We start from the raw sequence: 15,961 nt of genomic DNA, 5'->3' as shown, positions 1-15,961 counted from the left end.
TGCACCACCAATCATCCTGACTTTGTGCCAGGTTCTGCAACATTCTTCTTTGCAGCAGCAAATCCTGTTCAGTGGGACCTCTTGGCAAATGTATCCAGCCTCGTAGAGCCTTTGTGTGCAACAGACTGCTGCTCTGTCCCATGGAGATTTTTTACTTCAAAAAAGTGACACAGTCTGAAGGTGGAAATCTTCACTGCAACTCCATATAACAGCTCCCCAACAACAACACCTGCTCCTTGGACACTGCCAGCTCTCTTAACCCACTAAACTTTACCTTCTCAGGAACTTTTCTCAAAAAGTCTTCTAAGTCTGAATGCAAGCTGAGACCTAGCCCAATCCACCTTGTAAACGGAGGGATGCATTATTGGCCATAGGAAAGGGAGACAGAATGAGGTATCCCCTTATGAAGGACACCCTTGTCAGGAAGTATGGTCTCACCCCTGAAAACTATTGGCAGAAATTCAGGGACAGCTAGAAGCTGCCCCAATAGTCCTTCGTGGAATTTAAGTATCACACATGCATCACTGAACGGGTGGATGAATGACATGTGAGTGATTACAATTGGATTTACAATCTGATAGCTGGAGAGCACCTGCTCAGTAATTGTTTTACAAAGCTGTGCCAACACCTAGTAGATAGTGAGCTCACTGACCCTCGGAAGATTGCTAAATAGGTGGACCGATGTCTTAGCACCAGGGCTCACAAGAAGGTATCTGGTGGATCTCTGAAAGAGTGGATAGGGTCCCCACCAGAATATGGGGGGGGGGGGGGGGTAAAATAAAAACAAGAAATTTTCTAAAGACCCCAAAACAGTCCCCATCTGACCAGAAGATGAATGGGTTCACTGAGAATCTCAACTCCAAATGTTATGAAAGCTATATGTAAGGGCAAATCAAGAGAGATACCAGTTAACATGGTGGGTAGTGCAGAGGTTACCCTAGTGCCCCTGGGTGACAAAAAGATGATACCAACAGTCCCCATGCCTACCAAAACCTCCAAGTATAGGCAGTGGGTAACCATTAATGGGCAGCGGGTGGAGGCTCTGAGAGACACAGGAGTCAGTGACACTACTGTCAGTTCTCATCTGGAGGCTCCAGAGCAGGTAATTCCTTAATATATTCCACCAGCTTATGGTAGCAGACAACCGTGAGAGTCACTGTCCTGTGGCTCTGGTTCCCTTTGAGTGGGGGTGGGTCTTAGGTTCCTTGAGGGTACCTGTGAGTCCTGCCAAGACTGTATTGTTTGCTTGGCAATGACTTGGAGCACACCATCAGGATGGAGTTGGGGCTCTAGTCTCTCCTGGAGATGTTAGGCTTACCTGAGTGGGTTTGCCTGACCACAAGGTCCATGGCAGCCCAAAAGGGTAGTCAAGAAGGTTTGGAGCCTGGAAAAATGGCTCAGGTAGCCTTCAAAAAGAGGAAGGGTGAGGGGTGTGGTAAATCTGCCCCAGAAACTCCCACAGTTCGGGAGTAGACTGAGCCTGAGGGTGATGCCCTGGAATCTACAAGGAGGCACATTGCTGCCCTGGGAGACCTGCCTGAGATGGCTGGTTGGCAAGCTGAGGGTGGGGATCCAGGTAGGAGTTCTGCAGAGCTCAAAGGAGTACCCTACTCTTGAAGGCCTGAGGCGGCAAGACAAGGGCCATGCAGCTGGTAACACCTCTGGAGAACACCTGATATATTGGGAGAATGAACTTCTATATAGTGAGCCTAAGGTTCCTGAGGCAGCCCATGTATTGTGGTCTCCCAGTGCCGCAGTGCCTTCCTACTGGGTCTGGCTCATAATATACTCCTGGCAGGATAAGAGCGTTGCCTGGCTTGTCACACACTTTTACTGGCCTTGGATGAGAGTAACATCATCCAATGCCGTCCAATTGCATACTTCTCGCAGCACTACTGAAGGCCTCCTGTCAATGAGGATGAGGCAGCGTTACCGGTATCTTGAAAGCACTGGTTGAAAGCCTCCCTTATTTCTTCATTAAAGGTTGGATCTCTGTACCATGATGGTTAGAGTTTCTAGGTAGGGATTGGAGTAGGTATCCACGGAAGAACCCATCCTCAAGTGGGTTATGATCTGACAATGTCTTAATAAGGTATGTTGTACGAGAGACGGAAGGAGAGTGGGCGTAGCACACTATCCAATCCAAATGAACATGTAGTCCACGTGGGAACTGGGCGAACTGATTTTCACTATTTCTCAGGTCTACTTTGAGGCTTTATTTAGCATGAGTTATGGGTTCACTAGCGGAGTGTTTCACATACTTTCATCTGGGTTGAAGCTGTGTTTCTATTTGCGAAGATATGGACATTAATAGGAGATGTTATCTGCAAGTGACAACAAAGGTGTGACGCTTCCCATTCGACCTCTCAGATATTTTGCTCCTCAATACAGACAAAACGATTGAATGGAATGACATCATATTTCCTATGAATGTAGAACTTTACTCAAGAAAGGGCTTTTGCTTGGTTTTGTGTAAATTTGTTCAGCTGTTTTCATGAAGTCAGTGTCCCGTTAAGAGCACGAAGAGGAAACATCTTAGAGATATATGAGCTGTTCATTTGCAGAGTGCTGCACACCCCAAAAATTCAAACAATACTCAAATCTGACAGGACAATGTAGATTTATTTTCTGTCATAAATTTCATATCAAGGCTTCTTATTCACTGGCTGCAACATCAGGAGAAATAACAGGATGCTGGCACCGAAAAAAAGGTCACATGAAGAGGCAGGGTAACTTGGACAGTCGCCCAAGTCATATCTGGGGAGTCCTCAAAGAGACCCTCTGCATGAATTTAACAGCACAAGGTTGGATGCATGGTCTGCAGAGTGGCCCCTCGAGAAATTCAAACTACAAACTTGTCCAAAACTGCATACAGCTTGGACTGCTCACCCAGGAGTAAGGGTTATACTTTCCAATTGTGTTGAGCATTTGCCCAAGCACTGCAGTCTAAACCTGCTCTCTACGCCCAACGCCCAAATGACATGTGACATGTACAAGGAGAGCTGGGTGCTTGAGTTGGGTTGGGCACAGTGACTGATGACAGTCCATACTGTAAAGCCTACTCCTGCACACCTTTTGCTTTTTTTTTAGGTTCGTAGTCAAATATCAACAGGTCCAACATACGCGATGAAGTCATTAGTGATGACAAACATGATGTCATATATAAGATCATAGGAAGTGCATGTCGGGATGTGAGTTAGGGTTAGTTTCTATGACAGTTGCTGGAAAATGTTAGAATTTGGGTGTGTGTTTGCGTGTGTGTGTTTATGTGAAAATAACTTTTACACAAAACCTTTGATTCTGTTTGATGAATATGAACACATGCAAAACAACAGCCCACTTTGGCGCATAATCCTGTGTGAACGGTCGGTATACGAAGGGAACCACCAACGACTCAAAAAGAACTTCTGTCTTTTCTCTCTTTTTATGATTATTGCCCAGGAAATGTTTGCCGCTGAAGCTCTCTACAGGTTGAGCCTCACTTGAATCTGAAGTAGATGGAGACCATTTTTGGATTGGACCAAGAAGAGGCATGACACGAGAGTTGGCCAAGACCATGCGTTGTACCCAGTACAGGGTAGTACATGGCAGAGAAGTCACTCACTGCTGGGCTGCCATTGCCACCATGAAACAAGGTGCTCAGTTCCAGCTCAGTGAGTCCTCACACAGAGGCTTGGTCTATCATCTATGTTTTCTTATTTCAACCTGCTATAGAACGCGTGTCTTTGTGTAGTTTATTTCACCGTCAGCCAATATCAAAGTAAATCACTACAAACCACCCCACCACCCCCCAAAACAACTAGAAAGATTCAGCAAATTCCTTTACTCAATTTACCCACAAAAAAATTACTCGATGAGAATTTAGGGGGTCCATTAGGATGGCGGGAGGACTACAGTCCGCCTGCCACCCTAGCGGTGCTGGGACTAGCCGTCTGTGGTGCGGCGGTCCTGCACCGCCAATTAGGATGCAACCACCACCATTGCGGTCACATCCTGCATATACAACATTGTGGCAGGCAGTGCTGTGAGCAGCACCCGCCACAATGTTGTAAATGCATGTTGTGCATTGGCATGCACAACGTGACAGGCACTGCACGGTGCCTACCACCTTGTGGATGCCAATGTAGGGCGGTACCATGGGTACCCCTGAAGTGCATCCCTCCAGCCCCCCATGGGGGCCCACAACGGGCTACCAAAGTAAACACTGCATACCTTTCCATGGCGGATTTTCCGTCATGGAAAGGCATTAAACCGCCAACATCATAATATGGATGGCGGTGCCTTCAAGGCACCGCCACCATATTGCAGGCCTTTTCCGCCCGGTAGGCAATTGTGACGAGTGCTTACCGGCAGCAAAGCGGCGGATGGTCTTTCCATCCACCGTGGTACACCCCGCCATGCCAATGTGGTGGGGGTAAATAGCCATTCGGCGGGAGTTTTGACAGGCGGATCGCCACCGCCAGTCGGGCGGTGGCAATCCGCCCACCATGCTTATGGGCCCCTAAGTGTTTTTCAATCTAACCCCTAAAACACAAAAATATGCCAGTTATGGTGTTTACACAAAAATAACGACCATGGTACAATGATTATGATCACACACAATGTTACAAATGACAATTCAAATTACGTAATTGATTGAGTGTGTATATAGTAAACAGGGATACAGGGTATGTTTCAATTCACGTAATTAATAACTGAAGAAACTAAGGATAGGAAAGACGTGATACAGTAGCTAAATACAAAATTATTAACAAGCTTTCTTCCGTCCCAGTGCTGTTTCTTGAGGTCATGCATGCAATGTTTACGTGTGAATGAAGAATATACATTTACCTTCAGTTATGAGGGCAGCCAAAAAGCTAGCAATGGCGATTGACTTTGCTGCTGGAAGTATCTGTATGCCTGGCTCTTTCATCATGGGGTACCTTGAAAGCATTTGCATCGTCACAAATAAAACTGAAGAGGAGAAATCGTACAATTATCTAAGGAAGCTGTACTATTGAATCTTCAAAGGAATCATGTTGAAATGTGATTCTTTTTCTTTGTCAGTTAATCAAAATGAAAATAGAAACATAACCTCTGGAGATTTTAAAATCCCTTGCTGAAATTTTGGTTAGAATCAATAACATTAACCCCATCGCTGGTGGAACCCCTTTGGCTATTATGGGTAGTACGTGCTTAGGCCCCCATAACCTTTTGTCCAAACAAAGAATCCACTCCAAATTTGGGTCCTTTTCTTTCAACATTATGGGGTTTCAAAAGGTACCCAGGGTTTGTGGATTCCCCTGGAGGGGACTTAGAAATTAGCCAAAATACAGCTAAATTTAGTTTTTGGGGAGAAAAAAGGGGGAAAAGTGTTGAAGTAGGAAGTGTCTGTTTTCCCCATGCATATGGTCTCAACAAAGGATTTACAGTGCTACAATCACCATCTTCCCAGCTTTTAGGATCAGGCAGACTTTTGTCCACACAGTTTTGGCATTTTAGTGGGCCAGAGCTTATTTTTCCGATCGTTTGTGCTTTCAAGCTCTTTCCAGTTAATTGTAGAAATAGGTGGAAAACCAATAATGGATCCGGGAAAGCTATATATGTCAGAAAAGTAGACAAAATTCTGAATTCAGCAAGCGGTCATTTGTGTTGATCCTGCAAGGTGTTCTTATAGAAAATAACAGTTGAAATAAAAAGATATTGAAATTGAGTAGAAAGAAAACAACCGTTAGTGCCTATGTTTTCACCTGTAACTTCTTCTAAGTATGCAAGATTTTTTAAAACAATATACCGTTACGTCCAACAGACTCTTTTGGTTGCTGGGATATATAGGACTTGTACTCAGAGCCAATAACTGAGCTGCACCTTGCAATGGTTTTTCATTGGGTAACGGGTGTATCGTAATTTATTTGGTAAAATATGCAGAATTGCACAGAAAGTCAATTGGTAATAACTATTCTGTGTTCCCCTAAGTCTCCCAGTAACAATGGCACCTCACTATTTTGGGTAAGCCTAGTGCCCATCAGGCCTACCCACGCAAGTGAGGTCCTATTTTTTGATGGACACCACTGGAATGCTGGTTGCAAGGAAGTTTGTGGTTTCCCGCAGATTCCAAAACTTTCCATCAGAGAAATGTGAGGATTTTTTTTTCTTTTTACAAAGTTTGCGTTTTGCAAGGGATTCTGGGCAACAGAACCTGGTGAAAGCCACACAAGTCACCCGATCTTGGATTTACCGGGGTGTCTAGTTTTAAAAAATGTACAGACTTGCTTGATTTCCCTAGCTGCCGGCTGAGCTAGGGTCCGAAATCCTCAGCTAGGCACAATGTGAAAAAAGGGTCAGTTTTCACTAAAACAATTTGATGGGTCCACGATGTGTTTTGGGCCGTTTCTTGTTGCAGGCACTAGACCTACCCGCACACGTTTTTTTTTTTCAATATATTTTTTTTAATCCATATATCACATAAAATTAGCATCTTAAAATTCATACATCCAAATGTCAACATACACGCACCAAAATATTGCAATATCATCGGATTTGCAGGAATTAAAATAAAACAAACATTTAAACAGGAGTTCATCAAACTCTTAAATCAGCAGCAGCGAATCAAATCCAATAGCTAAAAACACCCATTGCCCTGTAATATCGTCAAGTGCCCCCAATCCCATCAATTTCTAACATTCTCAGACCTTTCCTTCTTAGAGCGTGATCCCTATAACAATACGGAATTCAATTTAGGCATCCCCATTAAAAAACTCTGCCCAGATTTTTCCAAACTTCTTCAGCCCACCCGTTCGTAAGGCATACGTTTTTTCTTTTCTTTTTACAAAGTTTGCGGTTTGCAAGGGATTCTGGGTAACAGAACCTGGTGAAAGCCACAGAAGTCACACGATCTTGGATTTACCTGGGTGTCTAGTTTAAAAAAATTTACAGACTTGCTCAATTTCCCTAGGTGCTGGCTGAGCTAGGGTCTGAAATCCTCAGCTAGGCACAATGTGAAAAGAGGGTCAGTTTTCAGTGAAAAAATGTGATGGGTCCACGTTGTGTTTTGGGACGTTTCCTGTTGCAGGCACTAGGCCTACCCTCCCAAGTGATGTAAAATTTGTACCCGGAGACTTGGGGGAATGCTGGGTGGTTGGAAGTTTGTGGCTCCCCACAGATCCCAGAACTTTTCATCACAGAATTCTGAGGAAAATGTGTTTTTTTTATCAAGGTTTGAGGTTTGTGTGGGATTCTGGGTAACAGAACCTGGTAAGAGCCACACAAGTCCTCCCATCCTGGATTTCCCTGGGTGAGTGATTTTCAAAAATGTACAAGTTTGCTAGGTTTCCCTAAATGCCAGCTGAGCTAGGGCTCACAATCCACAGTTAGGCACATTGCAAAAAAAGGGTCAGTGCCCAGTGGGCTACTGCCCTGATATGTCCTCCCCCCCCAAGGTAAGGCAGAAAGACTTGTGGAATTTTAGTTCGTGTATTGAACATCATCTACGCCATCTTGCAGACTCACGTATGAACATACACGACAGCCATTTTAGGTACCATGGTCTCCCTGTTCACGATCACCCGTCAGCACACTTCCCTGACCCTGCAAGCATCCCCCATGCACCCTGACCGCCCCCGCTCTCACATGCACAAGTCATGAACCCTTCTCCTTCTGCATGACGCTTTCATGAATGAATCACACCCCGCGCCTGACCAGCACCTCCTCTCCTTCCATGAATACCCCTCTGTGGATAAACCCTTCCACCACGCCCGATTGTCCACACCGATCCTTCCTTTCATGACTATCTCTCCTTTGATGACCCCTTCCTCTGAGCCCGACTGCCTGTACGAACCGCTGGTCATCCCTTAGCCCGAGGATACAGTTTATTGCCCACTACTGTATGCACTCGCCTTTCCTGAAAGGAGCCACTATTGATCATGACCTCCCCACCCCCTGAGATTCGATCAGGCGCACACATCCCAAAGGAATCGGCAGAACACTCAGCTGCGTGATAGCCCCCTCCCAATCATATGAGGGGAAAGGGCCTCTACTGTTGTCATGTGTTGGAATGGGCCGGAACTGGGGGGTGCCGGGGATGTCGTTCTCATACTTCACAATGACTTTGTTGTAATAAAGAGCGTTCACATGTCTTAAACCAGGGTATAAAAGACCAGGTCTCAGAGAGGCTGAGAGAGCACCTCGAGACGATACCTTGTTGTCCGATCTGATGTGTTCTACTCCGTCGGAATAAAACTTGTTTCCTGTCTTCCTGTCTCCAGCGCCTGCCTCTTTATTGGATAACTTCGTATGGTATTAGAGGCGTCTAACGCCGGGCAAATTTAACTTAGGAAACATCAACAGAATAGCCTGACCATTTTGAATTGATCTTTATCAATTGGCGTCCCAAACGCGGGGCCCATCAGCGACACGTGGATCCAGTGGGAGAGGTCCCGACGACAGAGTGAACGACTGCAACGATCGGGAGAGCTCCTGTCCGATAGACCCTCGTCTGACAGCCGATCATCTGAACTTCACTGATTCCGAGCAGACCTCTCCCGAGTGATCTACGGTCCGGACTGGGAACCACCAGGAGTGCCGCGATAGCAACAGAGAATAGAGGACGATCGGGCGCTGGAAGCGGAAGACGAGAAACGGTCCGTGCGGTCCGGGTAAGGTCGTGACACACGACAAATTGCGAAATTGATTGTTTGATTGTATGAAAATACTAGTATTACTCGTCTTATTGTCTCTGAGAGATTCTCTATTTGCAAACAAGCACAGAGTCGCCATACTCTGTTTAGTCTTTGCAGATAGTGAAGGATAGGTAACGCGGACTTTTGTCCCCCATTGTAATCTGCCGTGCCTATTTTTCTCCCCATTGATTGATTGTTTGATCGAGCATTGAATTGTTCGAAGTTGGTTCTCTTAAGGATCTTCTCTGCCTACAAACGGGGAAGAGTAGGAATATTCTCTCTCCCTTTGCAGATAGTGAAGGGTAGGTAACGCAAGCTTTTAACCCGTCGTACCTATTTCATTCCACATTGATTGATTGTTTATCCAAACATTGACTGTTTGGAATTGGTTCCTTCTGGAGGTATTCTCTGTTTGCAAACAGCGTAGAATAGAATATTCTGTCCAGTTTTTTTTGCAAGTAGTGCAGGCTTTTGCCCCCCATTGTAATCCGTCATGCCTATCTTCTCCCCATTGGTTAGTAGTTGGGTCAACCCGGACCGCTTATTAGAGATGAACCATCCAGCTCCACTGGAAGGCACCCCTAATAAGGACATGTTTACTAAGCAAGGACTAGTCGCTATAGCTTATAGTAAGTTATGGCATAGATATACAAAAAAGGATCCTGAAAGTCAGTGGCCACTGATAGGTTCTTTTGATGAAAATAAAATAAAAACACTAGAAGCAGCTGTAAAAATAAATAAGGCAACGCCCACTATGCTCGATAGTATTGGCATGTGGCGCAAAGAAGCAGAACAGCGAAGGAAAAGAGAAGAAGCAAAAATAGTGAAAGAGTTACGAAAAGCAGCCCATCTGGCCGCAAAAGAACTAGATGAAGAAATAAGAAGAAAAGAGGAAGTTAAACAAACACAAGAATCAGGACTGGCAGGCCAATGCCCTGTCAGGACCCCCCCTACGCTCTACCCGGAGATGCCCTCCAAACAGCGGGCAAATGACGAGTTACTGCTCGGTCCTCCAATTATCTACATGCCCCCTCCTTATGCTCCCTGCCAGCCTCTAGCACAACACTCACCAGTTCAAAGTGCAGGCGTGGGTGACCCTAGCGCTAGTGCCCCGGCTCTTACGGCCTTCGCACCAGCCGCATTGGTAACAACAGCAGATGAACATGAGACTAGCAGGCAGCTAACAACCAGGCCAAATAGGTTGAGCAAAGATGAGCGGGATGGAATCGACCAGATAGCAAAGACCCTGGTAGAACGGAAGGAGAGCGAAGAATATACGATGAATATGCACAATTCACATGCCGGTAGTCACAGACGGCATTTCATTTTACGGTTCAGCTACCACACCCTGAACGCATATGAAGATAGGTACCAGAATAAGGGTCCTGCAAAACTGACAACTCTATATAGAAGGGTCGATGTTGGAGATGGGACTGAGAGCGATGTGACGGACCTCTTCATGCAAACACTTGAGGTTTTCCGCCACCTCGCGGAACAGAAACCAGAGGTCAAGATCAAAGTCCCTGAGACGATTGAACCCCCATTAGAAGCAGCCAACACTATGATGCCTATCAGAGAAGCCGCCCCCTACTGGGGTCCCCCAAGAGGTCAGGGAACAAACGATGATATCAACCACGCAGATGCAAAAGGGAGGGTTGTGTACAACTGGGTTTACCAACCATTGGATCGGCAAGATATTTTAACTTTTAGGCAAACCCTGCCCGATTTAAGAAAGAACCCTACAGCATTTTATACAGAACTAGGCACAGCCTTGGGCTCAACCATAATGACTCTATCGGACATTGATTTGTTTTTCGGGTTGTGTCTGCCGGCCGATGTGTGGAAGCAAATCCGGAAAGCCGACCACACAGACCTGTTCGGACGCACCTGGAAACAACTCAATGAACTAGATAGGCAGCGAGAGCCCGGAAAGAAACCTGTAAAAGACATACTGGAACTCTCCGACAAAATAGTGCAGAAACTAAAGACGCTGATCCCAGAGAAGAAGGTAGACTGGTCGGTAGTCACGGCTTGCCGTCAGAAACCCCAGGAAGACGTATCAGAATATTTCTCCCGATTTGAAACGGTGTTCTCCGACTACAGTGGCCAAGACATGACCACCGCAACCGGACAACACCTATTCGTGCAAAACTACGTAAAAGGGCTATCGCAAGAGGTCTCCCAAAAGTTACAGACGAGTGAGAGTAGTTGGGGAGCCTCCAAACCTGCAGCTATCCTTCAGATGGCTCAGTATTACGAACACCAAAAGAACGAGAACGAGAGGGCGACTGAGAGAAAGAAAAAGGACTTAAAGGAACGAGTGATGATTGCTCAATTGCAGGGAGTGACTACAGGAAGGGAACGGTATAGGGGAAACTACCAGTCGAATGCCCCTAGGAATTCGCCCCCTAGAGACCGCAACCCCACACCTGGCGCTCCACGAACCGACCTTGATGAGAACCAGTGTGCATTTTGCAAAGAATTTGGACATTGGAAGTCTCAATGCCTGGCCCTTCGGGAAATGATTAAAAATAAAGAGACAAGGGACATGACAAATGGCCCGAAAACTGGAGGGCAGGGGCGAGGGCAGACCTACGACACCACCAATGACAGACCTGGCAGACCAAACACATTTGACCGACTCCGACAAAATCAGTGCCAACAGTCCGACTGCAACAATGCTCACGACTCTGCATAGGACTGCCAGGGGCAAGGGAGGGATCCAGTCGAGCTCTGTGTTGACCAGCAAGGTCCTTACGTCACTGCTAAGGTCCTGGGTACAAAGTCTCCATTCTTGGTAGACACTGGAGCGACACGTAGTGTATTATCAAAGCGACTGATTCCAAGGGCACCCTTGTCTGGCTCACACATTACATCGATAGGTTTCGATGGAACGCCCTCCACTAATCCCCCGTCTGTACCTATCTCCTTTGACCTAGGAAACAATCCCACTGACACAACATTTCTGCTCTCCTCCAACTCCCCTGACGCCCTTATGGGTATTGATTTACTGAAACATTTCTGAGCTACTATTAGGTGTTCCCCGGATGGAGGCCGAGTCATCCTGTACGACAACCCAAGCATGTCCAGACCCTACCCCGCACGACATATGTACACCATAACAGATGCTGACCTATCCTTGCTCGATACCCTACCCCTGTATCTATGGGCCAGAAACGACTCGGATGTAGGACGAATGATGATCGATCCTGTACACATAACTGTTCGACCAGATGCAATACTCCCGAAACTCCCACAGTACCGGATATCGCCCGAAGGCGAGAAGGCATTGGTAGCGATTATTCAGTCCTTGGTAGATGCAGGAGTGGTAGAGGAAGTGGTTAGTAATGTCTGCAATAGCCCTATCCTACCCATTGTTAAGAAGCAAGGTGAGGGAGATGAGAAAGCGTACCGCTTCATCATCGACCTGCGAGAAGTCAACAAATTGGTGGTGCCACAGTACCCCGTAGTCTCAGACATCGCCACCATTCTGACTCTCATCCCATCCACTGCCACCACCTTCACCGTTATTGATCTTAAAAATGCATTTTTCTCTATCCCCATCCATCCAGACAGCCGTTATCTCTTCGGCTTCACTTTAAAAAACCGTTCATACCGATTTTGTAGAGCTCCCCAGGGCTACACTGAAAGTCCCAGCATTTACAGCCAGGCCCTCAAAAGACAGCTGAACGCCGTCCAGCTACCAGATGGAGTGGTGTTGATCCAATATGTCGATGATATCCTTTTGGCGGCCGACACCACTCCACTTGCAATCACAGCCACTATCCAACTCTTGCACTTTCTTGCGGAGAATGGCCACAAAGTCTCCAAAAAGAAACTGCAGTTCTGCCAGCCCCAAGTGACATACCTAGGCCATCTCCTGTCCAAAGAAGGGAGGAAACTTACGCCCGACCGAATCCAAACCATCCTAGATACCCCCATTCCAAAAACACAGAAGCAAGTCCGTTCATTAGTGGGCCTTACCTCTTTCTGCCGACAATGGTTACCGAATTTCAGTCTCATCATAAAACCCCTACTTTCCCTGTTGACCCAAGATGTCCCTCTCCCACTCCCTTGGACTCCCGAATGCCAAGCATCCTTTAAGGAGTTGCGGGATGGCCTTTGCTCGGCACCCGTTCTAGGAACACCAGATTACTCCAAGCCCTTCTCCCTCTTCACTCACGAAAGGGAGGGATGCGCATTGTCTGTTCTAACTCAACCCATCGGCGCCAAACAACGCCCTTGTGCCTATTTTTCTGCCACTCTTGATCCAGTCGCCAGAGCTCTACCTGCCTGCCTTCGAGCAGTAGCCGCTGCTGCTGTCTCTATCCGCCAGAGTGAGGGAATTGTACTTTCGAACTCTCTCACGGTGTTAGTACCCCATGCAGTCGACACCCTTTTGAACCAGACCAAGACTCAACACCTGACTAGTGCACGACTGACAGGGTACGAATTGACTCTACTTGCACCCCACATCACCCTGAAGAGATGCACGACATTGAATCCTGCTACACTGCTGCCCTTGCCTGAAAATGACCCCGATGTGCCCCCTATACACGACTGTGTGACCCTCACGGACGAACAGACCAGGAGTAGAATTGACCTCCGAGACATTGCTTTTACAGATCCAGATGGAGAACTATGGGTAGATGGCTCTTGTATCAAACTCCCAGACGGCACCACTTCAGCGGCCTATGCGGTGACTAGAGCCCGAACAGTAGTTGAAACAGCTCGCATCACACAACGATCCGCACAGGCGGCCGAACTAATTGCCCTCACACGAGCATGTATCATAGCAGCAGGAACCACGGCAAACATTTACACGGACAGCCAGTATGCCTTCGGGGTGGTTCATCATTTTGGGCTCTTGTGGAGGGAAAGGGGATTCCTGACGTCCCACGGCACGCCCATCCTTCATGGAGATCTAGTCTCCGCCCTAATTGAAGCAGTTCTTCTCCCCAAACAATTAACAGTGATCAAGTGCCAGGCACACAAGAAGGTGACAGATTTAGTCGGACAGGGAAACGCACTAGCCGACATCACTGCCCGAACCACAGCTGAGAATAGGACAACGACACGCATGTATGTGACCAGGTCACAAGCAGAAAAATGGACCGACGCTAGGGAAACAATCAGGGACATCCAATCGGCCAGCACGCCACACGAACTGACTGAGTGGGCGCGGGTGGGTCTAAGGGACGATGAAGGCTGCTGGCGGACAAAAGACACGAACAAATGGTTGCTGCCTGATGCATACTTGATCCCCATACTGACAATGGCACACTCCCCTGCACACATAGGCTCTGCCCCCATGATTGAACTCATTTCCAAAGTCTGGCACAACAACAAGATCCCCGACTCGGCCAAACGCCTAGTCCAGCAGTGCCTTATCTGCTTACAACACAACCCCGGGAAAGGAACTGTGGTACCCCGGGGAGGGTTTGGGATCCCCGACCACCCCTTTGAGGTCCTCCAGATGGATTACATCCAGTTAGAGAGGTGCCAAGGCTTGAAGTACGTATTAGTCATTGTATGTGCCTTCAGCAAATGGGTGGAAGCCTATCCGACCCGAGATAACACTGCCATGACTACTGCCAAAGTACTACTGAAAGAGTTTTTCCCTCGCTACGGCCTTTGTCGAATTTTATGGAGCGACAATGGCCCCCACTTCATAGCTGAAGTTATCCAACTGATTCTGAAGGGGTTGGGGGTAAAACAGAGATTCCATGCAGTCTTCCACCCCCAATCCGCTGGCCTGGTTGAGCGACAACGCTACACTGAAACTGAAACTGTCAAAGATAGTGGCCACCACAGGACTTAAGTGGCCAGATGCCCTCCCACTGGCATTACTATCGATGCGCTCCACTCCCACTAAGCACCACCTGACCCCCTACGAGGTTGTGTTTGGGCGACCAATGAACCTCTGGACTGCCCCCAAGCCGACCTCCATTCACGACGTCCCCGACGTCCTGCTGTCAGATTATTTATACAAGTTGACTAAAACATTGTCTGTCATTCATCAACAGGTGCAGCAGGCCATCCCCGATGCTTCCAGGGGTCCCGGTCACGATATCCAACCGGGAGAGTACGTCCTAGTCCGGAATTTTCAACGGGCGAAGAGTCTCGAACCCCGGTGGACGGGCCCCTGGCAAGTACTGATCACCACTCGGACGGCTCTTCGAGTGGAGGGGAAGAAGCACTGGCTGCATGCACACCACTGCAAAAAGGTCTCGTCGACCCTGGCCACGACAGACAACGTCAGCACCCAAGAGGAGCTCCTGAACAAAGACCGACCATCACTGAACTGTTATCCTGATACCGAGGCACTTGAACTTGCAAAACACTCTGATCCCACTGTGCCATCCCGAGAAGGGTATTTCCTGTGTCGAAAGGAGGGAGCTTCGGCTAAGTAGGCCACTGACTAAGTTAAAAATCTCAGAACGGTGACCCAAAGCAACAAAGGGTTATCCGGAGAGAAGCTAAACAAAGTCTGTGGTTCTGCCCATTACCGAGCACCTTGAAGATGAAGATGATGGAAGCGCCAGATAAGAAGATGATGGAAGCGCCAGATAAGAAGACGTCGGAAGCAACAGGAAATACCCACTACAGGAAACCAAAGACTGATAATTTGCACAAATCAAAGACAATCGCTTTCTTCATTGTCTTCCTCTTTTGCCTCCTCCTCATGACTTCCTTCTGGATCTTGGAGGAAAGCACACCCGCTCACCGGATGTTGCCAACCACTGTCCAGCCAACCACCATGAAAGAGCACCACCTGATCACCCTTTCACCTCAGCTCCGAGAAAGGCGTAAGGAGTTCTGGAACAATTCCTTCGTACAACTATTGCACCAGCACAACCTTGCTGCAAATGCCACGAACTGCTGGATCTGTGGGTTGCTCCCACATGCTACCGGACACTCCATCCCCTTCATCCCTTCTCCTTTCTCAGTTCACGGCTCCTGCCTCGCCTGGTTGATCCTCTTGCAGGAGAGCAACAAGGACAACGCCGCTTCTGGTCAGACAGTGTCACACTTCTACTATGGGTTCTGGCTGAACAAAACAGGAAGAACGTCTGCCCCCATTTGTCCTGCGGTCTCAGGTTCCGCCTTCCTTATGAACATTCCTGCTAAAGAAAGAGTCGAAATGCAAATACTCCACAATCCAGCCAGACCCACCTTCTCCCACCTGCGGAAGCAAACAGCTGCCACCCTGACCGTGGCTCTGTCTGTCATCAATGTCACAGGACTTGTGTGTCTTGAAGGCCAGGGAACGCAGCTGGTGGGTCACAGCTCCTGCCGCATCA

General features: G+C 47.6%; 1 protein-coding gene across 1 annotated transcript in view; it reads right to left on the bottom strand.

The window, feature by feature from the left end:
- Nucleotides 1-15,961, bottom strand: part of LOC144770779 (phospholipase A2 inhibitor gamma subunit B-like) — an 892,650-nt gene that overhangs the window by 807,123 nt on the left and 69,566 nt on the right. The window contains exon 2 of the mRNA XM_078655535.1: nucleotides 4,831-4,953. Coding sequence (XP_078511661.1) covers nucleotides 4,831-4,953 — 123 coding nt within the window. The remainder of the gene's footprint in view (nucleotides 1-4,830; nucleotides 4,954-15,961) is intronic.

Source organism: Lissotriton helveticus, chromosome 7, assembly GCF_964261635.1.
Source record: "Lissotriton helveticus chromosome 7, aLisHel1.1, whole genome shotgun sequence".
NCBI classification, from domain to species: Eukaryota; Metazoa; Chordata; class Amphibia; order Caudata; family Salamandridae; genus Lissotriton; species Lissotriton helveticus.
This window is presented reverse-complemented; position numbering and strand designations above follow the sequence as displayed.